This window comes from Strix aluco, chromosome 18, assembly GCF_031877795.1.
Source record: "Strix aluco isolate bStrAlu1 chromosome 18, bStrAlu1.hap1, whole genome shotgun sequence".
Taxonomy (NCBI): Eukaryota; Metazoa; Chordata; class Aves; order Strigiformes; family Strigidae; genus Strix; species Strix aluco.
The window spans coordinates 11274174-11300238 of record NC_133948.1 but is presented as its reverse complement, the minus strand read 5'-3'; the positions used below and the strand labels follow the sequence as shown (position 1 = coordinate 11300238).

Below are 26065 nucleotides of genomic sequence, written 5' to 3'. Positions count from 1 at the left end.
AGAAAAAGGAACATCAATTTGGCAAAGTATAAATAGCAAACAGAGCTCTAATTGCACACTTCAAGTATTAGTAAATGCTGAGCTAATTCATGCTTATCTTACTGCATCAAGATCTCACTTTAGAAATATGGGGAAATATCTAGAAACAGAATGAAACCATAGTTATCAGCTTGAAGCACCCTTTCCTTCAAAATCAACAGGAAAAAGCTTCGCACAAATAGAACGAAGTGGTTTTCCCCCCAGGCTAAGCTTGCTAAACTGAAAATCAGAATATGGATCACCAGCAACTAGAACGGAAAGTGGTACATTAAATGTTGCTTTACTTCTCGAAGTCCAAATCCCAGACCTCAACCCCTATATTAATAAAGCAAAACTCAGAAAGTAGTTTCAGTAGTAGTGTATTCATACTTCCTCAGACTCTTGATCCAAGAGTTGCTTTAGCTCCCTGCATAATGCATTATGTTTATACACTGTCACCAGTACTCATATTTTATTGCAATTCTTGAAATTTTGAGATTACTTATGCCTCAGGCTTCTGGATTCATGTGATTATGAAAGAAATCCAGTTTTAATTAAAAACAAATTTCTAGCACTTCGTATGGAGAAGATCATTTTCAAAATGGGACTGCTAAAGTTGCAAAACTCAAAGTACACATAAAAAGGCACAACATACACTGCTTATTAAATCAGGCTATTCTTTAGGCAGGGGTTCTCAACCTTTTTTTCACCACAGACCCCCTTTAAATATCTTTTGTGGCCACAGACCACCAAGACTTAATTCAAGATTTAAAGCACTAGACTGCATCAAATACTTATTTCCATTTTCTCATGAAGGGTCTTCAAATTTGGAGAGAATTAATGTTCTGTTAATGCACATGCTCCTATTATAATATCTTTATTGCAATGACTGCCTATGAATTTAAAATAATAGCATCAACACTCTTCTTGCTCAAATGGCCCATTTTATGGTATTTTAACGTGCTAATTCCAAATTTGATGCCAATTTCTACATTAAAATTTGATGAAAAGTTTTTACAATTCTTCTCACCTCCCCTCTTGTTTGTCTGTGTTTAGTCACCATATATTTTCGTTTATGGGTCCAGGGCCACCACTTGGAGGAACAGACTTCAGCCCTGTTGTGGCCCTAAAGAGGGCCGTTGGGTTAAGAAAATGTCTTTAAGAGAAAAACCACCCAGTTAAAGTGGGTCCCACCAACCATACTAGCACTGAATATACTAGCGCGTCAGGGCAGGCGTGGGGGGCAGGGGGCTGTAGTATGAGAGGAGCATTGAGGGGAGGGGGCTGTGGGAAAAGGAGGTGCAGTGCTTGCCGCAGGCCAGACCAAATGTTTCTGGGCTGGACGTTCCCCACCCCTGCTTTCAGCCTTCGCGGACCCCCTGTGACAACATCGCAGTGCCCCAGGGATCCGCAGACCACAGGCTGAGAACCACTGATTTAAGGTACCCTTAAGACTGTGGGAGGCAAGCTGGAGTTGGAACTACTGTTACCATGCTGTCATGCAACATCTTAAGCAATCTCTGTTTGCAGAAGCTAGGCAAAAATGTAACAAATTTGCAGTAATCATTAGGAGAAATTAATGCATATACCCCAATAGAAGTTAACTGATATGTAAAAAAACTGTGCTTTCTCTCCCTCTTGTATATGATGCAAGACTTCAAAGAACAGTTTTCCCTGCAGTCCTGTTGCTTTCCACCAAGCCCTTGAGATTACACATTTCAGCAGATACCCATTCCAATGCACCACTGTCCCGTTTCTGGATTTTTTTTCAAACCAAGAGTTACTGCAAATTTTTACTTTAAATTAAAAGACAAAGAAAATGCTCTCTGATCTAATAAAAGAACTGCAACGTAAGAGATAAGCTAGAGCAACGTTTCTATGAAGCCTTCCATTTCTGCCTGAGAGTATCCTGGCGTCAGTAGTGCACAAGTTCAATAGCCTTATATTTCTTAAGGATGAATTTTTATAATCCTAAAATGAATCTGTAGAAAGTCCTATCCTTTGAGAATCTATAGTTTTCTGTAAGATCCTGCTACTAGATATGTATTTATTTACCCTGAGAGAGAAGATAAATATTTAAAATTTCTGTCCTGGCTAAATAAATTAAACATACAATAGACTGCTCAAAGATCTGTACACTAAAAGTAGGCAGACATGCAGATACATTGCCCTGCAATGGTTAAACACATCCTGCGAGCCTGCTGACGCTTCATTCAGAAGAGAAGCCCTTACATACAATGAATGGGTTAATGTTTTCTCAGACTACAAAGGAAATCTCATCTTTATCCATGTGAAACCTTGACTTACAGCCTTAGCAGGTCTTTGCATGTTAGCGACAGCATAACATCGATGTCTGCATGAGCTGAACAGCTTTGGAAAGAGAAGTTGCTTCAGTTGGACCAGAAACATTATCACAGTTCTGGAAATTCCCCTTTTCTCCTCACCTATATGACTCCAGGGTCTGTTCCAGCTGAATTCTTATTAACTGGTAGTCTGGTTTTGCTCCCTTCACAGCTGAACAGACTGTATGTTTTCTAATCATTTCATCCACCCTGACATATGAGCACCCAAACAATTCTCCAGCCAAAAGAACACATTTGACAGTTCTTCACTATTATGACACTCTAACCTATTCTTACAGGAAGAGAAATTAATCCTGCACAAGCAATAAGGTCTGTCTAATTTATCAGAAACCTATGCTGTTTCTTTAAATTAGATTACTTCTAACTTATCTTTTTCTCTCAGATTCATTGATTAAAATAATCAGGCTAAAGTTACAGTAACTTGTTTCCAGCTTGGACTTGTGGATTGCTGCATCTGAGTCAGACTTCAAGAGAAGCTAGAGTGCCCAAAAGTTTGTCTGTTTGTCCCTCTGATATCATTGGCTATAAAAAATGGCATCTTTCACTACAAACACTGCTTCATTTTGAAGTAGGTACACCACTTACTAAAGCGTTGATGTAATACTCCTGTACCCAAACTCCCCACTGAAGTCTGTAAAATGCAGTGGAGGCCCCATACGATTTAATTTGAAGTTTTTTAGTACTGCTTTCAGAAAACAAGGTTGTATGAGCTCCAGAGACAGTATTGCAAGCACCAGAACCACACAAGTCTATTTTCTTATATATCCCAAATGTTTAACCTGATTATCAGTAATGGTGCAAGCTGCCATCAGAGGATTTAGAGTCTCTTTTCCTAGTGGATTTTCTGGTAGAGTGTTGTATTAGCTCACTCAAGTATGCACAAATTACTTGTGCTCTACTGAGGCATTCATTTTTATGTCAATTGTATGAACTTAATTACCTCTGTAGAGTTTGATTGAAACTGTAATGCTGTAGTGATTACAGCAAGGTGACAAAACGCTGGCTTACTTTTGAAGCTACCTAGAAGAAGTGTTAGTATGGCTGAAGTTAGCCCCTTCAGCTGTGTACTTCTTTGCCTAACAGAAACCTCTCACACAATGAATGATAACATAGAGCAAGCACCAAAGCAGATTACTGAATGGAATTCATACTTTTAGAAAACAGCTCAACCTCCAACTAGCTCAGGAATATTCCTCTCAGGAAAAACATACCAACAAAACAAAAGCCCTTCTTGTTGCCATGCCTTCAAGACAGCTATAGGTTGGAAGAAAGGAAAAAAGGAAACCTAGGTAAGTGGCATATCAGCAGGTGACACAACTCTTCTTGGCCTCTGTCTCTCCATCTGCAGAATGGGAAAAAATACATATACAATCCTGGTATATACATTTGAAAATGCTATATGTAAGAGTGATAATGGACCTATACCATTGATTTCAGTAGGCTCCAGAACAGACCTATAAATATAAATCGACTGTCATTCCACAGTTCTCCTCAGCAGTTCCCATAGTTCTTAAAATAATTTGATACATTTCTTCCACGCAGCTATTTAATTAACTTGCACAAGTGTTACTGAGCCATCCCTACCAAGCACCTCCATTGTTCTGTTTCCACTTATTCACCCAATCATTTATTTATGGCTGTTTTCCTTCTCCAGTTCTATCACCTACTGAAAATACATCAGGTCCACTGTTTCCTTAACTTCTGGCAATCATACCCATAACTTTTATAGCTAAATAAACATACCGCAGAAGCTTTGCCATTAAGTCCCAACAGCTTTTTCTGGAGCTAAAACAGCTCTTTATCCCCACCTGGAGGAGGGACCGACCCTTCAAGGAAAAGTGTTCACTCACAGCCAGAGTCTCCATCTGCAAACGCACTCTTTAAAACATGGCCAGCGTCCCACCCAGAACACATCACAGCAAATACAGTTCATACCGTTCTATTCCATCACACTTTTGTACGTGTCGAAGAACTATTCTTGTCATCTGTTAGCAGCTTGCTGCATTCAAAATACTGGACTTTTGTTTTTTAAAAAAATGTACATAATATAAAAAGGAAAGGAATAAATAAATTAATTGCCTGGCAGAATTTCAAATGAAGCTGTCTGAAAAACTGTTAATTTGTCTTTTCAGCAGACAGAACTGGATCACTCTCCTGCCACTGGAGTTGCTGCCTTCCCTCCTCCTACTCACCACCAAGATCAAAAAGCAGTTTTGAGATTCCGTTCAGCAAAAGCAGACTGGAGTAGAAGCACATGTCAATACCAAGAAATAATGTGCCATTTTAAATTCTGATCCTGTAAACATTTACGTAAATATTGAATAATTTTACACTGGTAAATAATCCTATTAAACTGGCTGAATAAAGTCACCTTGTAGGGTCAGAGCTGATGTCACAAAAGGAATTCCTCCATTGTTCTAACAGCTTCTCACAGTTTGTTTCAGTATTAATGACAGCACTGGAGTATGAGGCCACATCATTTTGTTTTACCTCCTACACAAATATAACCAGACCATTTCAGTCAACTATTCTTGCACCTCCTCGCCGAAAAAAAATCAAAATGATCAAGAAAATCTACATTTTACCCACACTGATCTTTTCTGACAACACCTGTAAATCTTGTCACAAACAAAACCAAACTTTTGTTTGTGAAATTTGTTTAAAAAAAAAGAAATCTAATCCTGAGCAGGATTATTTTCTGTAGTCATGTTTACTGGTGTTAACTATGTATCTGTCTTTGGTATTTTATAAAATTATTTATTCTTTTCTAGACCTCTGACTGGAATTCTGAGTACTGGCACAACAAAAGCATTCCTCTGGTTTTATGGAATTTCCTCAAAATCCCCAATTTTTAAAAAAATAAGCAGCAGATAGTTTTTCTGCCCATTTATTTTTCTTGCACAGAAATTACTGGGGCTTTGCAATTAAATATATCACCTTGTCTCCTTCTAAATATGAATTGTAAGCATGTATCAAACACTCTTCTGCATTATTAGCGTTTTAATTTTGTGTATCTACCAGTGGGATATTACTATCACAAGGATTTCTTTCACTCTCCTTATACACTGTGAACTGATTATCCTTACCTCTATAACCATCTATTTTTCCAGGTGACTTCAGCTTCCCTTGTCAATTCTCTTAACTTGAAATGTGTAATCACTGTTTCCTATAGCTCAACTGATGTATGCAGGTCTCATTTCCAAGAGCCTCATGTCACAGCTGCCTCATTTTCTGATGTAGTTTTCTGGCCATTTAATAAACTTCTAGTTAAAAAAATCCTACTTTTCCTCCACAGTATCGTGATGTTCTTCTAATACACCGGTTTTATTTCACCCACAGTTTGGATGAAAACTGCCCTTTTGAAGAGTCAGGAAACACGGATCATCAATGAGGTTTGCCTTTGCCCACACTGCTTTTACTTTGCTCACAAATGCTCTCTCCAAACATCAGTATCTGAGGAAACGATGGCTTCGGCTTCACCACCGCCAAAGCCCAAGCTGCTGTGGGCTTGTCTGACTGCGGTCCCCTTTGTCTTGCGAGACCGTTAATTTTTAACAGCTCTCCAGATACGTCCGCAAAAGAAACTCCCGGAGCCCCCCACATGGACTCTGGGGAAGGGGCCGAAGCCCCTCGGCCCGCCATGTTGGAAGGGAAGCGCCCTGGGCCCGTCACCATAGCAACAGCGGCACGCGCCCCTCCGCGAGGCGCGGCGGCCGCAGGGGGTGTCGTCACCGCGGCGCGCCGGGCGACCGTGGTGACGCAGAACGGCTGCGCCGGCGCCCAGCGCGGGAGGCGGCGGTCGGCGGGGAGTCGGTGTCGCGGTTCTGTGGGGAGCGTTAACGGCCGTTCCCGCTCCTCTTCCTGCAGCGCGGCCCGGAATCAGGCGGCCCGCCGGTCGCGGGGAGAGACGGCATGGCCGGCCCGCACCTGCAGCAGCCCAGCTTCCTGCTGGTGGGTGGGGAGCAGCGGGCGGGCACCGGGGAGGCGCCGCGCCGAGCCCGTGAGGCCGAACCGAGCCGAGCCGGGCGGGGAGCGGCAAGAGCCGTCGCGTTTCGGTTGGACTTGCGGTTTCTGGCTAACTGTCGGCTTTGTTACGTACCTGTGAGGTTACCAGGTTGGTCGGGGTAACTTCAGCCGTATCAACAGAAATGCTGTACCGGAAGAGCGGTGTAATTAGGAGATGTTTACGTCATGACTGTGATAAATATTGTCCTCTCTGGCAGTGGTGATCTGATATTCCTTATGATTTGTAACAGGCCACTTTGAAGGCAGATTGTGTAAACAAACCGTTTGTTCAGAGGTGCCACGATCTCGAGACGGTGATTGAGGAGTTTCCTGCCAAGGTGAGCAGTCGCTGCCTTTTCAGAAAGTCACTGCCCACCATACTTCAGGGGAATTTGCTTTTTTCATATTACTCATTTTTTTGTTCCTATTTCTCTTATCAAGAGTTTTGAGGACCCAGGTGAAACAGTGGGAACCCAGTATTTTCTAAGAGTTAAAAACCTTTTCTAGTCATTAAAAGATCGTTTCAGTTGACTGCACTTCATTAATAACTTTTGGCCTCAGTTTACAAGGTAAACTAGTTCTTAAAATGTGACAAATAATTGCATGTGATGCTCATGAGTATCGTTGCGACTTTAGTAGGATCAGAAATCAGGGCAGATTTCCTGTAATTGCAATACTATAATACATTCTTCCAAATGGAAGCTCTGCCCAGTGATAATCTGGAAACAGTCATAAATAGCTGGCAGACAGTATCGTTGTGCATTCTAGTGTGTGCAATAGAGGTTGTCCAAGTGAGGAATTGTACACATTAACTATTTGTGTCTGTTTCCCCTAAAGGAACTACATGGCATCTTCCCATGGCTGGTGGAGAGCATTTTTGGTAGCCTGGATGGCATCATTGTAGGCTGGAATCTTCGCTGTTTGCAAGGAAGAACAAATCCTACTGAATATTCTGTTGCTTTGACTTTCCTGGATCCCAGGTAAACGGATTCATTTCAGCACAGATTAAAAAACGTATGGTGAACAAATAACCAGTGTTTGACCTTCTTTCATTGTGCAAACGTAAGTTCACAAAAGTGAGACAGGAGAGGGTACTTACCATGGATTTTCTTTCTGATGCTTGTTTGCAGTGGCCCAATGATGAAGCTGGTTTACAAGCTCCAAGCAGAGGAGTACAGATATGATTTTCCAGTCTCATCTCTTCCAGTGAGTAACTGAAAAATTTGTAAGAAGGCAATATAGCTGTTGTTGCAGCTATTGGAACTCTTCACGCACTTTATATGTACGGTTCAATGCAGGCCAAGGTATAGCCTCAGTGCTCCAGGTTTAGAGCATACCTTTTTCTTTAAACAGTTGCTAGAGGAGGAGAGTTACCAGCTATAAACTTTGTAGGAGGTGGTGTGGTTGTCATCAGCAGTTAGATATTTGTGCTGTTCAGCCAAGAAAGCTGCATTGTCATTCTTACCCTGTCCCCAGAGCAAGTTGTGTGCTTTATCTTGGTTAACTAGTAATTGCAGGATTGAAAATAGTTTTCCAAGCTCGTCACACAGCAGTGTCTTCCCTGGCTGTGCTGTGTGCCCACGTGTTTGAAGACTAACTACTATCCTGGATATGAAGTATGAGATTTCAAACAAAAAATAGTTATCTGCAGAGTTGTTCCACTGTTTCTTCCATTGCTGCCTGCTACCTAGAAATTGATTCAGATGGTGCTATAGTCTAGCAAAAGGAAACATCATTTAAGTATATAGTAGTTCCTGGTCCACAGCTCAGTTGCCCTAACAAAACCATCAGCCATCAGGCAAACACCAGTCTTCTGCTCCCACTGCAACTAGAAAAGTCTTGGTGAAGGTTCTTTTAATTATACTGAATACTCATTTTCAATGAGCAAGTTGGCAGTTACCTAAAAGTATGCATTTGCCCAAGGAACTACTGCAATGCAGTAAAATCCCACTGAGCTGAATGTAGATACCATCCCAGAATGCTGGTATGCAGCAGGACTTCACTGTCTGAAAACATACTCTGCAATTATGCTGAGTAGCCAGACTAATATTTCATTACTCTGTCTTTCAGGGCCCTGTGAAGGCTTCAATACAAGAGCAAGTCCTACCAGAATGCTCTTTATACCACAACAAAGTCCAGTTTCCTTCAGCTGGTGGTTTAGGTTTGAACTTAGCTCTTAGTATCCTTTTAACAGTTGGATATTTAATTCCTTTTAAATATCTAAAACTGAGAGATTACAAGCATTTCTGCTGTATATTTATTACATGTCTATGGTAAATCACAGTTGTGCCAAAGAGTTTGGGCTGATTAGAAATGTTTAGATTCCAACGAAAGATAAATTTGGCCTCTTATAAACCCTTGTGGGGGAATTTCTGGCCTTATTCAGTCAACAACAGAATTCCCAGTGATTTCAATAGAGTCTGTATTTCACAATTTTTGTTTTCGTAACTACTCATAGTTTATGTAATATGATAGAAAAAGGGCATGTTAACTTTGCAGCTAGTGTACTAGTTGAAAGCAGACTAGATTCTGCTGCACTGGTTTCAGTTTGAGATAGTCACATGTGCTAAGAGCAATGCAAACACACTTTGTCACATAGAGAAGACCTCCATTACCAATGTTTGAGTCAGTTGGAAAGCAAGAAGGCAAAGCTGAATTTGCTGTTAAGCTCTAGCAAGTTAATTTAGCATTGACAAAATAATAATTTAATGTCTAGTCAGCATCCTCAGATATCTAACAGTTGTACCTGTTTTTATTATCTGATCCTTGACTCCGTTCTTCTAGATCCATTTGAATATTACATGTTTTACTTTGCAATTAGTTTGATTACACAGAAGGTAAGTACCTTTTGCAATTTTTCCCTTGAAATAATATTAACCTTTCTTCACAATGCTTTAAGAGCCTGCTGAGATGCTGTCCAGCAGTTTTATCTGTACTTTCAGAATTTGTTACTACTTTGGTTGAGTTGATGATGTAAGACTGGATAATAAACAAAATACCCACCTTAGATATACCAGCGAGCAGTCTGTCCAACAACATGCCAACATAGAGCAGGCAATGGATTCCAGATGGGTTCCCTACCCAATAACACTGTTTATACAGTCATAACCACAGCTTTGTACTATGGTGTCTGGTTATTTGGTTCCTCTTCCTGTTGGTACCTGTGCTATATAACACTGCACTCTACTTGGCTACATTCACTACTACAGCAACAGTTCTCTTACAGTTAGTTAGTTTACCTTTGCTCCAAAGTGTCTTTGTTGTCAATTCACTCCTTATAACCACTAGGCTTCTGCTTATTTATACTAAATGGGTCCGGCTGTGTAGCAGACACTCCCTAGCAGTGGCTTAAAGTGACAGTATATAACTCCAGGTGTATCCTGTGCATCTGTTTCAGAACTCTCCCATCACCCATCACATCAGCCCTTCCAACAGTGCTTATTTCACCTTGGTGGACACATACCTGAAGTGTTTCTTACCCACAGAAGGAAGTGTCCTTCCTCCACCTTCTTCAAATCCTGGGGGAGCCATCCCTTCCCCAACTCCCAGGTAATGACTGCAGTGCCAGAGGCAAATTGCAGGAACAGTGCTTACAAAATACAGCTTGGTGGAACAAAATCTCTAACAAGTAGAAAACACCTCTGCTCTTTATGATCTGTATGTACTTACTATATAATTACAACAAATAAATAGATCTACGTTCACTTAATTTTACCATAAAGGTTTCATTTGAAAGTCTGAAAGGTAGCTATTATTTGAGCAGAAAAGGCACGTACAGGCAGCAAAAATTCATCAGTTCAACAACTCCAGTTGTGTTTTGTGCCCTGCAACTGGAGTAGGACAGATCTGACTGTACTTGACAATAGTTTTCACTATCTTCAGATACATATGGTATGTGATAACCACTGCCACAAGGAAACTTGCATCTTTTGTTGATGCTGCTATAAAGCCAGCCAACTTGGCAGTTGGTCGTTTTGTTTCAGTTCTGAGGTTGCCATCCTTAATTGTTTAATGCTCTCATTACCTATTTTGTGGTTCTTTGAAACTGCTGTGTCAGGACCGTGTCTGTGGCTTTGTTGCAGACTGATAGTGCTCATAGGTTTCTTAGTTTATAACTTCCTGATATAAAAAGCCAAGACACATATTAGTAATCAGATCCTATAATGAGTGACTGCACTTCAAGTGAGTTTTTGTGTGGTAATAGATCAAGCTATTTAGCCACAACTGGAAGGAAGAGGATGAAAGATTATTGACACTCACTGAAGTTCTATATGTCTGTGTGATAATGGCATAAAAACAAACTCACAAAGGTGAAGTGAGAATTCTCCAATACAAGCACCCAGTCTTTTGTTCTTTGTAATGGCTACGTGTGTGTAAGTCCATGTTTTCTAAATTGGTTTTGCTACTCGAATTTATAAAATGTTACCAATTTTAGCAGTTTTATACAAATGTAAAAACAGATAGCCATTATATTTTAGATAACTGCATTTTAAATACATTTCAAATATTAATTTCCATGGTCTGTTGAGCCTTAGCATATACCCGGTAAAATACAGATCAGGTGAATTATGAATGTGGAAGGCAGAGTGAAAGAAAACAAACTGAAGGAGAAAGTGAAAAACCACGTGTCATTGAACTTAACGTCAGATCTGTGTAAAGCTGGTTCAATGCAGTATGAATAGTGATGTAGTGTTTGTTTATAGTAAGAGTGACTAGTGATTATAACACATCACAGAAGTTTGAACTGTATATAATCAACTATGCAGTTTTACTTAAAGACTATTTTGCAGTTTATAAACCAATGATAAAAAGCAACGATCTATTTCCCTGTACTGAGGCTTACTGACTTCAGTATGTCCTTTCATTTGTCTTTAAAGGTCTCCAGCAGTGCCTTTCACTTCCTACGGCATGCATCACACCAGCTTGCTGAAACGGCACGTTGCCCATCAGCCTTCTGTGAATGCTGACCCAGCTTCCCAGGAGATCTGGAGATCAGAAACACTGCTTCAGGTAAGTTGGATTTAAGGAAGAAAACACCCTGCAACATTTCTTGCTGCTAACTGAGGAATCCCTTCTTTTTAAACCAGAGACAGTTATGCCATTTTGCTTTAGCATGTTTTTGGAATTGAGCAGTACAGTTACTGAAACAAAGAACCACTGTGAAACTGTTAAGTTGTAATTTAGAAAGGCACTTAGTATCTTTTTTGTTTAGACTGCATATCTAGCAACTGATCTCAAACGTTTGAGTAATTTTTTCCAGAAAAGTTTCTAAACATCATTTTCTTTTTTTTTTCTTGAATCTTACATAAATTCTATGCTCTAAGCAAAGGTTAATCACAGAGAAATTGGTTCCGTTCACCATCAAGGGAAAGGAAAGGAGAATCTGGACTTAACAGTTGTTCTGAAACAAGTTCCTACCATGTTGCTGAACTGAATTATTAATGCTTATCAGGTGCTAACAGTATGCCAGCTCAGTCATTGGCATTGACATGATGATAACCTGAAACATCTCTGAATAGGTGCCGGTCTATTTACAAGTACAGCTTAGTTTTCAAGTGATATACCATGGTGTTCCCTGTACCTAGCTTGTGACTGAGAAGTCCTGAATTATTTCTCTTTCCTAGCTGAGAAAATACTTGTTTTGCAGATCTTTGTTGAAATGTGGCTTCATCATTATTCACTGGAAATGTATCAGAAAATGCAGTCCCCTCATGTCAAGGTAATAGTTTGTACTTCATTCATGAGCATCACCTGACAGTTGACCTCTTATCTTGGGGTAAATCTCCTATTCTGTGGAGAAATTTTGGTATATTGGTCCAAAGGAAAGAAATAACTTACCAAAGTCTCTACATGAGTGTGTCAAAATTGCTAATCCAGTTATGAAGAATGTTGTGAATAAGTGTGTCATCCAGATTTGCCTTCATTGCAGAAGTTGTGTTGTTTTTGTTTTGTTTTTTGTAAAAGATGAGTTTGTGGGATGGTCACAACAATCTGAACACCAGTAATCAAACTACTAATGACAGGGAAGATGCTACTATAAAACCATAGTGCTAAGTCCCACTGGGGCAACATGGCTGCTAAAAATAGATAAAATTGATTTCCAGCAGTGATAGCAACTGTTACTGAAATACCAATTAGTAATTTCTAAGATCTGTAACCGTCTTTTAGCATAAATCCAAATTAAAAAAGGAAATCTTGCTGAACTGTCCTTCAGAGTTAAGTGAATAAGTCGTTTCTGTTGTTTCATATACCAAAATATGCTTTTCACCATAATGGTTTGAGAAGCAGTTCTGTAGCTACAGAGTTCAGAATATCTTACAAGCTCCTGCTCAGATGTTCTTGCTCACTGTTCTAAGCAGTTTGTGGTGGCCTGTTCATTAACAAACTACTGCATGTAAAAACTAAGTAAGTGTTGGGGGGACTAAGATCAAAGGCATTATAAATGTAAAGGGAATTTGAAGGAGAAAATGTTGATCCTCTGAATTCCCTCTGGGTCACAGTGGGACTTTCATAGAAGGGGAGAGAAATATAAAGAGCTACTCAGGATTTGTTCCTGTGTGAAAGAGCAATATGAGAGTTGATTGAGAAATTCTAATCCTTCACTCCACAGGCTATAAAATAACAAACATATTTATATTTTGCTAGGGAAAAACATTGGAGAGCTGAAGTGTGATGGGTTTTGTTTTTTATTCTTGAGGTCAAAATGCAAACTTAGTAATGTTGCAAAGTCTCCACTTGGGACTCCGAGCAGCATGGCTGTGCACCTGTGATGGAAAGGCTTTGCTTGAAGTACCTTTGGTCTGTCTGTCTGTCTAGTCTCTGTGCATCAAGCGCTGTGATTAGGCCAGAAATAATGATTGCTTTAAACTTCTCTCCTCTGTTCACCCTCTGTATTTCAGATGCTCTCTTCTAACACTAGGGAGCAGCAGTTATAGACAATGACTATCAATGTTATGGTGGAGTAGTGCCTAGGTAGAGCTTAAAGTTCTCTGAAATCATCATTTCAGGGTCCTCTACAAGCTGTGTTGAGCCACAACTTGAGCTTATAACTCCCTGGTGGTAGTGTAGCTTCATCTTTGATGGGAAGTAATCATGGGCATGTAAAAAAGTCTTTGGGGGTTAGAACACCTGAATAGGGGCCTGGAATTCCCTATGACATCCATAAACGGATGAAGGATCCCTCCTGCAGGACTGAGGAAAGGTTTCAGATCAGTTGGGAACAGGACTGTTCATAAGCCTGTGGTGCTTAAACTCAGCTTTGTAGACTGGTCTCAGGGTGGGCTGAAGGAGAATAGTCTGCTTCATAGTTCCTCAAAGGAGGAAGTAGAATATGCAGAAATGCAAGTTCCATTTTAACATAAGGGTTAAAGGGCTTGACTGGAAACCCAAGATCAGCCTTAACATTATTCTTAAAATTATTAATAATTAGGCAGGTTCACTTGATTCCATTTAGCCTTCTGTGTGTGTGGAAGGAGGGGTAATTAGTGACCATTCATCTCTGGATCAAGACCTGTTTGACCATCAGTGACTTGAAATGGCTACATACCTGTGTTGGAAGGTAGGATGAGGGTCCACAGAACTTGCTTTTTCTTTGTCCAGCACTCAGACTTGTTTGCTTTGATGGGCCAAGCCAGATCCCAGATATGTAACTTTTCTGTGAAGTGCCTCAAGGAATGATAGATTTTTCCTTAAACCTTGTTAATGTCATCACAGACTTCTCTACAAGTAGAAGACAGTGGAATGGGAATGAATAGTAAATAATTTCTTTTGAGAAGATGTACTTCTTTTCTGCTTTACTGCTTTGAATTCTTTCTGGGTCTGGTGTGAACCAGAGGTTGACACCATTTGCTATGCTGAGTTTCATTGTTTTCCCTATTAATTTAACTATTTTCCCATTTTTCTACATTGTCTATTTGCTTTTTCTCCTCGGATGACCTGGAGCCCAAGCGTGCAGCATCTCTTTTCCTATTCCCTTCTGCTATAATAACAATGAACCCTTAAAAAGAAGTTGTTTGATAAAACTTTACGTAATGCTTCCTGACCTTCCAATGCCAGGTGCCACAGACCCCAGCACTGCATGTGAAGCACCCATTAGACTACAGGCTCTTGCCGATTCCTGTGGCAGGGAAGTCGATTATGAAGCAGATGATGTGTTTGAGCTGTTGGGGAGTTTGCAGTAACAATCTTACCACTCTAAGAGTGTAAAACCAAAAGATACCAAACTGGCACTAGAGGAGATTGGGTAAGGGCTGTTGAAGGCAGCAGAGGTGTGATCTGGAGAGTTAGTTTAGATGCCTGACAGTAGTCATTGGGATCTGTATAGTGTACATTTTTCGTTTTATGTTTTTTCATGAATTTCATACATCTGTGTCACTGTTGCTACAGTATCCTCTTCACCATCACACCATCAAAAAATACTCTTTACCTTATTCATCCAAGAAGGGATCTGGCTGAGGCTGCAAAGATTTCAGTGTTAAGGCAAGATGCCTTTTGCATCAGCATATAACACTGTATGTTAGGTATGTCTTTTGCCTTTTCATATATATGTGACATTTCCCTAATAGTAAAAGTAATTTCCTCTTTTGAAGAAATTCACAAGACCTGCATCCTTCCTAAACAGCCTTTAACTAGACAGAGGATTTATCCAAACTGGAAACTTACTGGATGGGCTCACAGTGATTATGAAAAGCCATACTTTTTTTCTTCCTGTTCCTTGGGAAGAAGAAAGTACCAATTTGAGTTTCTTCCCAGTATACAAACCCTGCTTCTCCAGCAGCACAAGAAGAAATGACAGTTTTCAGAATAATACTAAAAAAAATTGCATTTTGAATATTGAACACTTTTACTTCATTATTTAATAAAACACCATAACAGTGTGTAAATCCTTGTTGCTGCAGTTCAATTAACTTCTGAAATGGGGACTTTATTTGGCAAAAGCTCCATATCCCTTACCAGTACTTGCTCTGAGGGTAGCAAAGAGAACAGCCACAGCCACTTAGAGCCATACTTTTTTTGACACCTCCTCCCAGTTGATAAAAGGGTATGAAATACTGTGGAATTAATCTACTGAAGACTAGAAAGAAGAGGATACTGTGGCTGCAGTTGTTATTGTGATATGTTGTCCCTGACTGTATTTGTGATGTTCATTTCCCACCCCCCCACCCTTCTTCCTTGGGCTCATTCTCACTTTTTTTTTCTCTTGCTCTCTTCTCTCCTTTTTTCCCTCCCCCCCCTTCCTTTTTGTTTCTGTTGTCTCAGCTGGAGGTTCTCCACTACCGACTCAGTATCTCCAGTAAACACCACGGTAGTCCTGCCCAATCCAGCTACCAGGCCCTCCACGCATACCAAGTATTATCATCTTTTCATTTTGTTTCCTTTTTAAAAATCTTGTTCCATCATATAATCTGCAAACTGTAGTGGTGCTAGCTGTACAGCAGCTTTTTCCTAAGGTGTGGTTTTACATCTTGATTGAGAACAGTGAGATTTACTAAATTTTCAGTGAAAACAGATACTGAGAGGTATTACCATGGAGAAAATAGTTAAAATCTAGCATATTATGAGGACTAATTGGGAACTCCATTTTTAGAGATGCATTCTTGTAATGCCTTCTAGAAAGAGGCTTATCAGCTATGCTGACATTTTTTGACACCAAAACTGGCTCCACCAATGGCAGATTTCTGCCCCTCATACAACAGTCATTTAAGCAAACCTTGCATGGAAGAGAAGATCAGAATTTGCATGGCTGTCACCTAAAATTAAGGCAAGGTAGGGATTTTTAGCCAGTGAAGTGTGATTGGATAGCACAAAATCTGTAGTGGCAATCTGAACTTTACTTTTTTTCAAAAGCACACGAGTGGTACATTTGCAGATTGTTCAGGAAATGTGCATGCAGAAACATTCCTGTTGGAACAGATTGCTGATTCCTCTTTCCCTACTTCAGCCCTTTATTCATTGGGTCTTCATTTTGGGAAAGGGGAGGGCTGAGCATATGTACTATAAAGCTCTATTACACTATAAAGCTCTTTAGCACTACATGGAATTTCCCTGCTGTTTAATTCTTTATTTTTTTTAATAAAGTGCTATGATATCTCAAGGTACTGCTTAGAAAGGAAAACAGGAACTACTATTTGTCTTTAAATCTTTTTTACTATTATGTTTATCTAATTACTGTGTTAAGAAAAGAATGGCATACATCTATCCTGTAAGCTAAGGTTTGACAATGAAAACACTTGTGAGGAAAAATAGTTTTTAAACCAATAATGTTTGTAATGGTGCTGATCCAGGCTAAAAGGAAATTACAAGAATTGCTAAGTGTAAAAACTACTAGCATCACCTGGAATGATGTATTGAAACAGTGGTACTGGTGGTTGTGTAAGTTCAAATGGTACCTTCAAGGGGAGCCTAGAATTTTTAAAAAATTACACCCTTTCAAGGCCTATAGCAAAGTATTCAACCTTTCTACTTGCTTTTGGAAATCCTGATCTGAACTCCTAGGACCAAGTAACTTCTCAGAGTTCTACCCTCTTATATAAACTCTCCTCACAACTGTAGAAAACACGCTGACTTACCAGGAGCTGCCAAGAACACAAGACCAGCCTTCATTAGAACTGGTAACAGGTTATCCTCTCTCTTAGAAGAGTCTCTGATCTGGCTGTACTACGTATCTATTATCAGTCCTTGAATCTTTTCCTGAAGTTAATTTTACAGTGTAGTAAAAATGTTAAGAGATTATAAAAACCCATCTGCTTTGCCTCAGGCATTGCAGAGAAAGGACACACACACCCCCACCCTCGTCCCCGCCCCCTGCACTGGAAATACTGTTGAATGGATTTAAGAAGTAAAAGCTTTTTGTATAAAAATGCCTGCCAGTCCCCTAGAGTCATATTCAGTGTCTTACCTCAGCATAGCTGCATTTGGCATCCTGGAAACATCTTGCAGCTATTGCCTAATACATCTTCCGGCATCTTCCATTATACTTGCAGCTCTACCTTTCGTTTCACGTACATTCTTCTCAACTTTTGAGAAACATGAGAAACTTAGAATACAAATGATATCTTAAAATCTGCCTTCAGTAATGGACTGAGATTATTTGGTGCTTTGTCCCCAGATTCTGGAGAAGACCAGCTCTGGTGCTGGGCACCCAGGAGAACTAGCTCTTTTTCACTTCATTCATCTCCCTGCTATATCATACACTCACTCGTTCTGTTAGTAACATCAGTGTGGGTCACCATCACTCCTTGTGCTACTCCCACCCATAATGATGCTAGAAGCAACAGGATCATACAGGACTTGAAGCAGTTCTTATTCTTACCATAACTCTTTCTAGGATTATTCTTTCTTATAAGGCAGATGAGTACCAGCATAGGAAGGAGAACTCAGTAAAGCCAGCCAAGAGCATAAACAAAGGATCTGTTGTGCTGTCCACAGCAATGAACTTATAACCATAATGAAAGGCTGAATATTCTTTTTTCAGAAAGGGGTAAGTAGAAATCTACAAGTTATTCTGTTCCTTAATGCTAGCCTGAAATTCGGTGCGTTAGAGTACTGTAGATACTTTTTCTTACAATCACGTTATCAAAAATATGCTACTGTTTCTTAGTGAACTGGTGGCAGAAGATTGATGCAGCTTGTCCTGGGAGCAAGTCTATCTAAAACCAGGTGGCACCAAGCTACGGTGAAGAACCTAGAAGGAAGAGAGCATTTCTTGTATTTCGATCTGAGAATATAATTTTCCTGAATTATCTCCTGGACATTTAGCATATGATACTCATTATCTTCCTGTCTTTTGCTTTGAATCTAGGAGTCATTTAAGCCCACTGAAGAGCATGTGCTAGTGGTAAGGCTGCTTGTGAAACATCTGCATGCTTTCAGCAACAGTCTGAAACCAGAGCCTCTCTCCCCTTCAGCCCACTCCCACACAGCCAGCCCACTAGAGGAGTTTAAAAGGTAAGTACAGGAGCAGCTGGTCTCTGAAACATCTAGACCTTCTCCCTGAAGAACTCCACTTTCACTGAGAGGTTGAATTAGGTTGTTTTGATGGCTAAATACAGAAGTACATTATTAAAAGCACATGAGAGGTAATGGATTGTTTCTCACATCCACTAGATGTGGGGGCAGCTTCAGGAGGGGGGATGTCTTGCAATTACACTAGTCTATATCTTGGCACAAGTCAGAGAAAAGAAAATGCTACCAGAGGATTCTGGCCAAGGTTAGTGGAGAATTTTATATTTATGTATTTGAGTTGAAATTCAATGGCCAGAAGTAGCTTCAGTTAAGGAAGAACAAGTTTGGGTCAGTCCTTTCTGTATTTGCATTTGTAGAAGTGTGTTGGGTTGTTGGTTGGTTGGGTAGGGTTTTTTTGTTTTTAAAATTTGTTGCTGATTTATACATGTAATTGTTTTTGAATCTGTTTGCAGGGTTGTAATTCCTCGGTTTGTCCAGGAGAAACTTTATATCTTTCTGCAACACTGTTTTGGCCACTGGCCTCTGGATGCCTCTTTCAGAGCAGTATGTACCCACTTCTCTTTCTAAGTCTGTACTCAACAGAACTAGTAATTAGTTATTGCTGTTTAGCAGCTATTTCTTGGTCTTTAAATCTTTTTTTTTCCTAGAGCAGTGAAATTCTTTATATAACGTGTACATTTAACATTAGAGAAAGAGTGCTAATTAGACATAAGAAGGAAGTTGAATAGAACTTGGTGAGAATTACTACGGGTTGTTGGCTGATTTTTCTGACACTGAAAATGGCTGTTGATTGAAAAAAGTAGGTGTTACTCTTAAGACAGATACATTCTTATAGGTCCAAATTTCTTAATATCTTATCTAATATGATAGGTCATAAACAAAAGTAATACGATATTTATTTACGATAGCAAGATACTGCAAATATTACCTCCTGCAAGCAGGGAAAGAAATACATCTGACAGTGACTCTTGGTAATTAATGTAGGAGTTTTAAAAATGTAGAAAATCTAGCATGGCTACAACTTGCTCACTAGACCTATAGTTAGCTATATCGCAGTGTTTGAGGTACATGTGTAAGGCAGAATGTCCGAAGAAATGTTTACAGAGGCCATGGCAAACCTAGTCTTGGCTTCAGTGCAATCAGGACTCCACTGTGTTTCCTCAGGGTGGTGGGTATGTCTATGCAGAAGACAAGAGCTGAAATTACATTAATGTAGTTATCTTGTTTACTTACTTCAGTAGGGATTTGGTGAACACTATCAGAGCTGTTAAATGCACCTTAAGTGTAGCCACCAACTAAGTTGTATTTTTTTGGAGAAGCAGTTTGAGTGCCATCTCATTTGGGTATTACAGAAAGTCCAGATTAGTCCTAACGAACATGCACTTAGTGTTTTCAGTTCTTTTTCAAAGATACTCAGATTACTAGAGAGAGCTTTATTCCTAAAAACTTCGGGGTATTATTAAGATAATATTCACTAGGTTTAAAAGAAAGAAAAAAAAACCCTTTCTGTCTTCCTTTCCAAAAAGTACTGATACTCATGTGTTTTTCTGTGTGTGGTTTTGCTTAGGTTCTTGAGATGTGGTTAAGTTACTTGCAGCCTTGGAGGTATGCTCCAGAAAAGCCACCTCAAAGTGCAGAGCCCTTGCCTCGCAGCGTGTCAGAGAAATGGTAAGGAGGAAAGCAACTGTGAGTAATCTGAACAAAGCCTCAAGTTTATGCAGATCCTGAATAAAACAGCAGAATTTCAGCTTCCGGTACAAGATCTGAGATTATTTGTTACAACACAAGCTTTTGTTCTGAGAGGAGTATTCCAGCTCAGTGGAAATAGACCATCTTTCCAGAGACAGTATAAAACATTCCCTTAATGACTCGTTTGGTGACAGTTATTTAAATAGCTGTACTCACAAATCCTGTACTTACTTTGACAGGGCTGCCTTCATTCAAGAAAACCTACTCATGTATACTAAGCTGTTTGTAGGATTTCTGAACAGAGCTCTTCGAACAGACTTGGTCAGTCCAAAAAATGCTCTCATGGTGTTCCGAGTAGCCAAGGTCTTTGCTCAGCCCAATCTAGCTGAAATGATCCTGAAAGGTAAATGGGTATTTTAACATCTTATGCTGCTCTGTCTCAAATCTTTCTTTACAATGGGTACATCTTACCTCTGAAGCACTGAGGTGAATAGACCGACTCTCCCATTTTGCACGCTGTTTTGCCATTTGAAAGTCTGTGTCTTCACTAATGTTTGTCGTGTTGGTTTAATATGCCTATAGTTCTTTCTAACCACCATCATCAAGATTTCATCCCACAATTTTTCTTTGAAAGAGTAAAACACATGATATTGGGTGTATACAATAAAGTCAGTTTTTCTTACACTTGATTATTTAGCTCAGGATTAAAACTTCTTATACCTCTAAAGGTATCTATGCTTAGCAAAACAGAGTCACTTAGTCTTGTATGCACTTCAGGATAATCAGGATACAGTAAAATTGGGAGAGGCAAGATTTGACAAGTATCAGTGTCTTAAGTGTCATGGTTCTGTACTGCCTTTGTTGAAAAAAAGTTAAAGGCTTAAAATGCTGTCTGTATGGTCTGCATTTAAATGCACTCTGACATGTTCTGCTGTGGGCAGAGAGGATTACATGAAAAAAAGGTAATTAAGGCCTCTTTCCCCCTAGAACTACCTGCCTACCTAAAAGCAAGTCGCCCAACTGACTTAAGATGCTTTGTAGCTAGACCTTCCCCAGGCGAAAACAGGAGTATTATGTAACAATCTTCACTACTCTTCTGAAATTCTAGGAGAACAGTTATTCCTGGAGCCAGAACTTGTTATTCCCCATCGTCAACACCGACTTTTTATGACCCCTCCATTTGGTGGGAGCTTCTTCTCATCATGGCCTCCAACTATTACAGATGCCTCGTTTAAGGTGAAGAGTCATGTTTACAGCCTGGAAGGACAGGACTTCCAGTATAAACAGATGTTTGGCACAGAAGTCAGAAATTTGGTAAGCAACAAGTTTTTTGTCACGTGTCTTTTTACTTTGACAGGTGTTTTCTCAGTGCTGAGCATCCATATTATGATAAGTTAAGAGTGGACAACTTTACTGCACTACTGTATAGTTAAGTTTACTGATGGTGACATCTAGAACCTCAGGGGTCTCAATCCAGCATAGCTGTAAAAATCTGCTTGCTATTTGCTAAATAAGTAGTTAATTTAACAGCTTGCTGCCTTGGAGTAGTATATTGTGAGCATTTCCTCCCAAACATGCTTATTGTGAACTTCTGGTTCATTGTATTGATTAGTACCTATCAGCCAGTCAGATAAAAATAGCAGGAGGAAAAAAAAAGCAGCTGAAAAAATGAAGAAGCACTCAAGTGCTTCAACAGCAAAGAACTACCTTTGCACTATTGGAAATGCAAACAACAGTCTTAGCAGAAATCTATATGAGCCAAGAGAGCAAGTTTGCTGCATTTGCTCTCACTACCAGCTATCAAGGCACAGTTTTATCCATGTATTGATGCTTAGCAGTTCCTTATGTTTGTCCCACACAATTTCTTTTTGTTTTAGGTGTTAAAACTGGCTCAGTTAATTTGTCAGGCACAGCAGACAGCAAAATCCATATCAGACCACTCTGCAGAGACAATGGCTAGCCAATCCTTCTTTTCATGGTTTAGATTTACACCATCTGAAATGAATGGTTCCTACACAGGCAATGACCTTGATGAAATTGGGCAAGACAGCATCAAAAAAACAGACGAATATTTAGAGAAGGCACTGGAATACTTGTGCCAAATCTTCAAGGTACGTAGTATCTTTCTAAGAACTTTATGTGGCAGTGCAAACGAGTCAGGATTCCTCAAATGTACTTTTGTCTCTCTTGTACTTTGTGGGGTCACAAAGCCATCCAGAGACCCTGCTAGCAAATTTTGTTGTAAATGTCTTCTAGGCTTGACTCTACCTGACCAGTTCAAAACCCCTTTCAATATAGATGGAACTAGATGCTCTGAATTTCTGAATATCAGGTCTACTTTGTTTCAAGTGACCACTCTTTTGGACTGTGTAGTTTATACCAAACCTGTCTCATGTTTACAAACAGGCAAGTCATGGCTTAAATTGTAAAACAGTCCAGTATCTTATAAATGTAAAGAGCAATAAAAATACAACATACAACTGCAGCTATAGATGAATAGATGAACTAGTAGTAGTCTGTTTCTTTGGTTAAACTTAAAAGAACATTAATTTCTCTGTCAGTCACACTCCCTCATACAGAGTTGACCTAGAAGACAGCTATTGGACAGCTCTTGAGGAGTAAGGGACATATAAAACAGAACACCTCTCAGATTTGACAAGCACAGATAAAGAAATCTGGAGACTTTTATCAGCTTTTAATATCTAACTGAGGTGCTGTTAAGCAGTTCTTGGTATCTGTGCTGGCTGTCAAAGGTTTCCAGTGCTAAGGAGTTTGTGAAGGAAGAAATAAATGAAATGGAAGGGGTAGATCAAACACATGCTTTAGAACTGTGTTATTCTTGAGTAGCTGAATGAAGCCCAGCTGACCCAGATGATGATGAAGTGTGGGACCGCTCAAGACGAGAATGGAAAAAAACAGCTTCCAGACTGCATTGAAAGCGAGGATGGCCTCATTCTTACACCCCTTGGCAGGTACCAGGTGAGAGAAGAAAGATTCCATATCGCTACCCTAGATTGTTCTTGAAAAAACAGGTTGTCCTTCTGCATCAAGAGAAAAGCAACTTATTTGGGGCTAAGAGAGGTGCCTGTATAAAGGTGTTTCAGATGGGAGCTGCAAGATAAAGGGTTTATTTTCCTGTTTCTAGATCATAAACGGCCTACGTAGATTTGAGGTGCAGTATCAAGGAGATACTGAGCTTCAGCCCATCCGAAGCTATGAAAATGCCACTCTTGTCCGCCTCCTATTTCGTTTATCCTCGGTGCTTAACGAAAGAGTAAGTACAGCACTGCCTCCTTTTATATTTTCCTTTGCAAATTTCTGTTCTTCACTGCACTTGCACATATATATGACACTTGTTCTTGCTCTGTCTCCTTTACTGTGGTCTAGATGGGTATTTCCTAGTAGTATCAGGCCTGCTTCTCTACCTGTAGTTCTGCTTTTCCTACACAAATCATTAATAAATAACATTTAAAATGTATTCTTTGTGCCTGGTGAACAATGGAGTATCATTCAGAATGAATGTTTCTAAACCAGGGAAAGCAAATCCTTTCTGTAGGTTTGATAGATACAAGGCAAGTCTCTGCTAAAGCAGTTCTACTATTTAAAAGTGCATTTTGATTTTTCCCTGCCTCTATTTCCTATAATCCACATCCTGTAAATGAAGAAAATTGTAAAGTAAGTTACACTTATTTTATGACAGCAGTTGCAGTAGAATACTAATGTTTAAATTTTTCTTACCTCAGTTTGCTGATCAGATGGATGTGCTTTGCTCCAGGGAAGATTTTGTTGGCCGACTTTGTCGCTATCATCTTACCAACCCCCACCTCGTACAGAAAACCAGGTATACTCCCATGGTGAAGGACAGAACAAGCCAGAACTGGGGACCAAGAATCAGTCTGAGGTTCCTGGCTAGCTACAGGACTCTCATTTCTTTGCTGATGATCTACTTCATGGCATCCTGGTTTTACATTGGGCCAGTGGGCTGCACATTCATTATCCTGATTGCATATTTTCTCTATGCCATAATAATGACTTTTTTCTCTGAAGGATGGAAGCCACATGAACACTAATTTCCTTCTCTTGGCTTACATTTGTAAAAATAAATGTTTTAAGGAGGAGCCTGGGATTCAATGACTAAAATGTTTGAAGTACCATATCAGATCTTCCTAAAGTATTTTTTAATATGAAAGTTAATTGAGTTTTATAAACAATGATGTGGTCTTGTGGAATGGAGAGAATCGATGTATATTCTATTTTTATAAAAGTGTTCCCATAGAATCTAGTGAATGACTTTTTTTTGAGGGGGGAAGAATGAGCTATCAGTATTTATAATACTGAAATGAATCCTGCCATATGCAGAAATATTTTTGATTTGGCAGTAACTGCATTTGAAGCCTCTTACACTGTTCTAAAGCAAGAATTAGCTGTAGGACTTAACAGATTATGCTTACAGGCAAAGCAGTTAAGGCAACAGAAAGAGCAGTGCATCAGGAAATTTATAGGAAGTTGCAGTGATAGGAAAAAAAACCCAGAAGATGGGACAAGGCAGTAAGACTGGCATCTCATAGCCCAGTGCTGGGCTTAAACCTCCTCTTCCCTGCCTTGAGCCCTCCCCAACCCAGGCAGGTTTATGTCTTCTACCTCCATAAACCACTTCTCCATGTGTTTGCACCTCTTTGAGAGGCACTGTGCTCAAGGGGGTATTAACGCTTGGTTGTAAAAACAGAAGTTACTGCTGTTTCCCCTGTAACCTTACTGTAGCTCTACCGGGACAGTTTTGGCCAGCACATAGGAGCATTCTTCTCTGAGAGTTCAACAAATACTTTGTTGTCCTCTCCCCTAACATGAAAAGGGCAAGAAATCCTATTTTCTTCCATCAATGTTTAAGGAATCCATCAGTTCCCCTCTCAAGCAGCTGTGCTGCAGCAGCAGTACTCCCATAAAGCATTAAGGACTGTGCACAGCAGTGTGGCAGGAGAGAAACCATTTACTAAACAAATCCGAGAGCACCCACACAGGCATTTAACACATTGATGGCAGCATCTGACACCAGAGCTCAGCCCCACTGCTGCCTTGACCCCGGCTTGTGCCACTGGGACTGGGGGAGGGAGCTGCCCGCAGCCCCCGCACCCACGGTGAGGCGCCGGGCAGCGCAGTGCTGGGTGGGCAGAGCTCTGCCCCCCTGCAAGGGACCGTGAGAGGAATGGAGGGTGGTCCTGGGAGGGGGGACAGCAACAGCTGCTCCTCAGCAGCAACTATCACTCTCTGTGCTTCCTTAAATGAGTTGGTTTTTTTTTTAAAAAAAAAGTATTTTCCCACTTTAAGGAATATCTTCCTTAATCTCATTCATTAAACTCAAAATGAACATGGGATTGCTACTAAAAGGTATGCTACATTTTCCTGTTGCTGCAGACAGGATGAATTCAAAGCTGTGACAGATCACGCGTTACCGTGTCATCTGCTCACAACTGAAGACTGAGCTGCATGAAGTCTTGAAAACCTTTTGCAGTGTATCTTGACCCAGGGCCATTGATGACCTACACTCAGTAACTCAGAGCTGTACTTTAAGCAAGAGCACTGTGGTCAGCTTATACAGAAAAATGGAGTAGCTGAGGGTCATTTAGACGTTAGAAACACAGTTTCTTCTAAACAGCAACAGCAGGCCAGGCAAAGCTAGAGGTGTGTCCCTAGCAATGTAATGCACTGTATTCTCAGCACTAGCTTGAGCTACATTTTAACAAACCAGATCTGCACACAAAATCATATGCTTTACTGAAGCCACTTGGAAGCACAGGGGAAAAGGAGAGAGGAATGCAGTATTTCTGTACTGCCTGCTGCTGCAGTACAGCATTTTTAGCAAGACATTTTATTCCTCACACCAAGCTGCTGTGAGATATGCTGCCAGGCACTTCACTCAGCATAAGCTATAATTAGGATTTTGTTCACACACACACGGCAAAAATTATGCTTTTTTTTCCAAGTTCTAGAGAGTAAGGGAGGCCACTTCTAGGTTACCACCTCCCAGG

At 40.1% G+C, this 26065-nt stretch overlaps 1 protein-coding gene across 3 annotated transcripts; it reads left to right on the top strand.

Moving 5' to 3' along the window:
• The first annotated feature begins 6152 nt into the window (after nt 1–6152).
• SMPD4 (sphingomyelin phosphodiesterase 4) lies at nt 6153–24321 on the top strand. 3 transcript variants are annotated; one of them, XM_074843944.1, is made up of 19 exons: nt 6153–6332; nt 6638–6724; nt 7224–7366; nt 7517–7592; nt 8457–8565; nt 9171–9223; nt 9784–9935; nt 11264–11396; nt 12034–12105; nt 15645–15734; nt 18187–18332; nt 18803–18893; nt 19918–20018; nt 20279–20442; nt 21262–21353; nt 21917–22150; nt 22887–23018; nt 23185–23313; nt 23783–24321. In XM_074843944.1, exons 1-19 carry the CDS (start codon nt 6294–6296, stop codon nt 24107–24109), a joined length of 2370 nt encoding a protein of 789 aa, XP_074700045.1. In that variant the 5' UTR covers nt 6153–6293; the 3' UTR covers nt 24110–24321. The 3 variants fall into 3 exon arrangements, with proteins under 3 accessions (XP_074700045.1, XP_074700042.1, XP_074700044.1); XM_074843941.1 differs by having other exon boundaries at nt 21148–21353; XM_074843943.1 differs by lacking the exon at nt 15645–15734 and having other exon boundaries at nt 21148–21353.
• The last annotated feature ends 1744 nt before the right edge of the window (nt 24322–26065 follow it).

Bases quoted from the DNA above. Each gene is read 5' to 3' on its own strand.
- SMPD4 (XM_074843941.1), top strand. From the start codon at position 6,294: ATGGCCGGCCCGCACCTGCAGCAGCCCAGCTTCCTGCTG. The intron at 6,333-6,637 runs GTGGGTGGGGAG...GATTTGTAACAG, and splicing joins AGCAGCCCAGCTTCCTGCTG to GCCACTTTGAAGGCAGATTG. The intron at 20,019-20,278 runs GTAAGGAGGAAA...TTACTTTGACAG, and splicing joins CGCAGCGTGTCAGAGAAATG to GGCTGCCTTCATTCAAGAAA.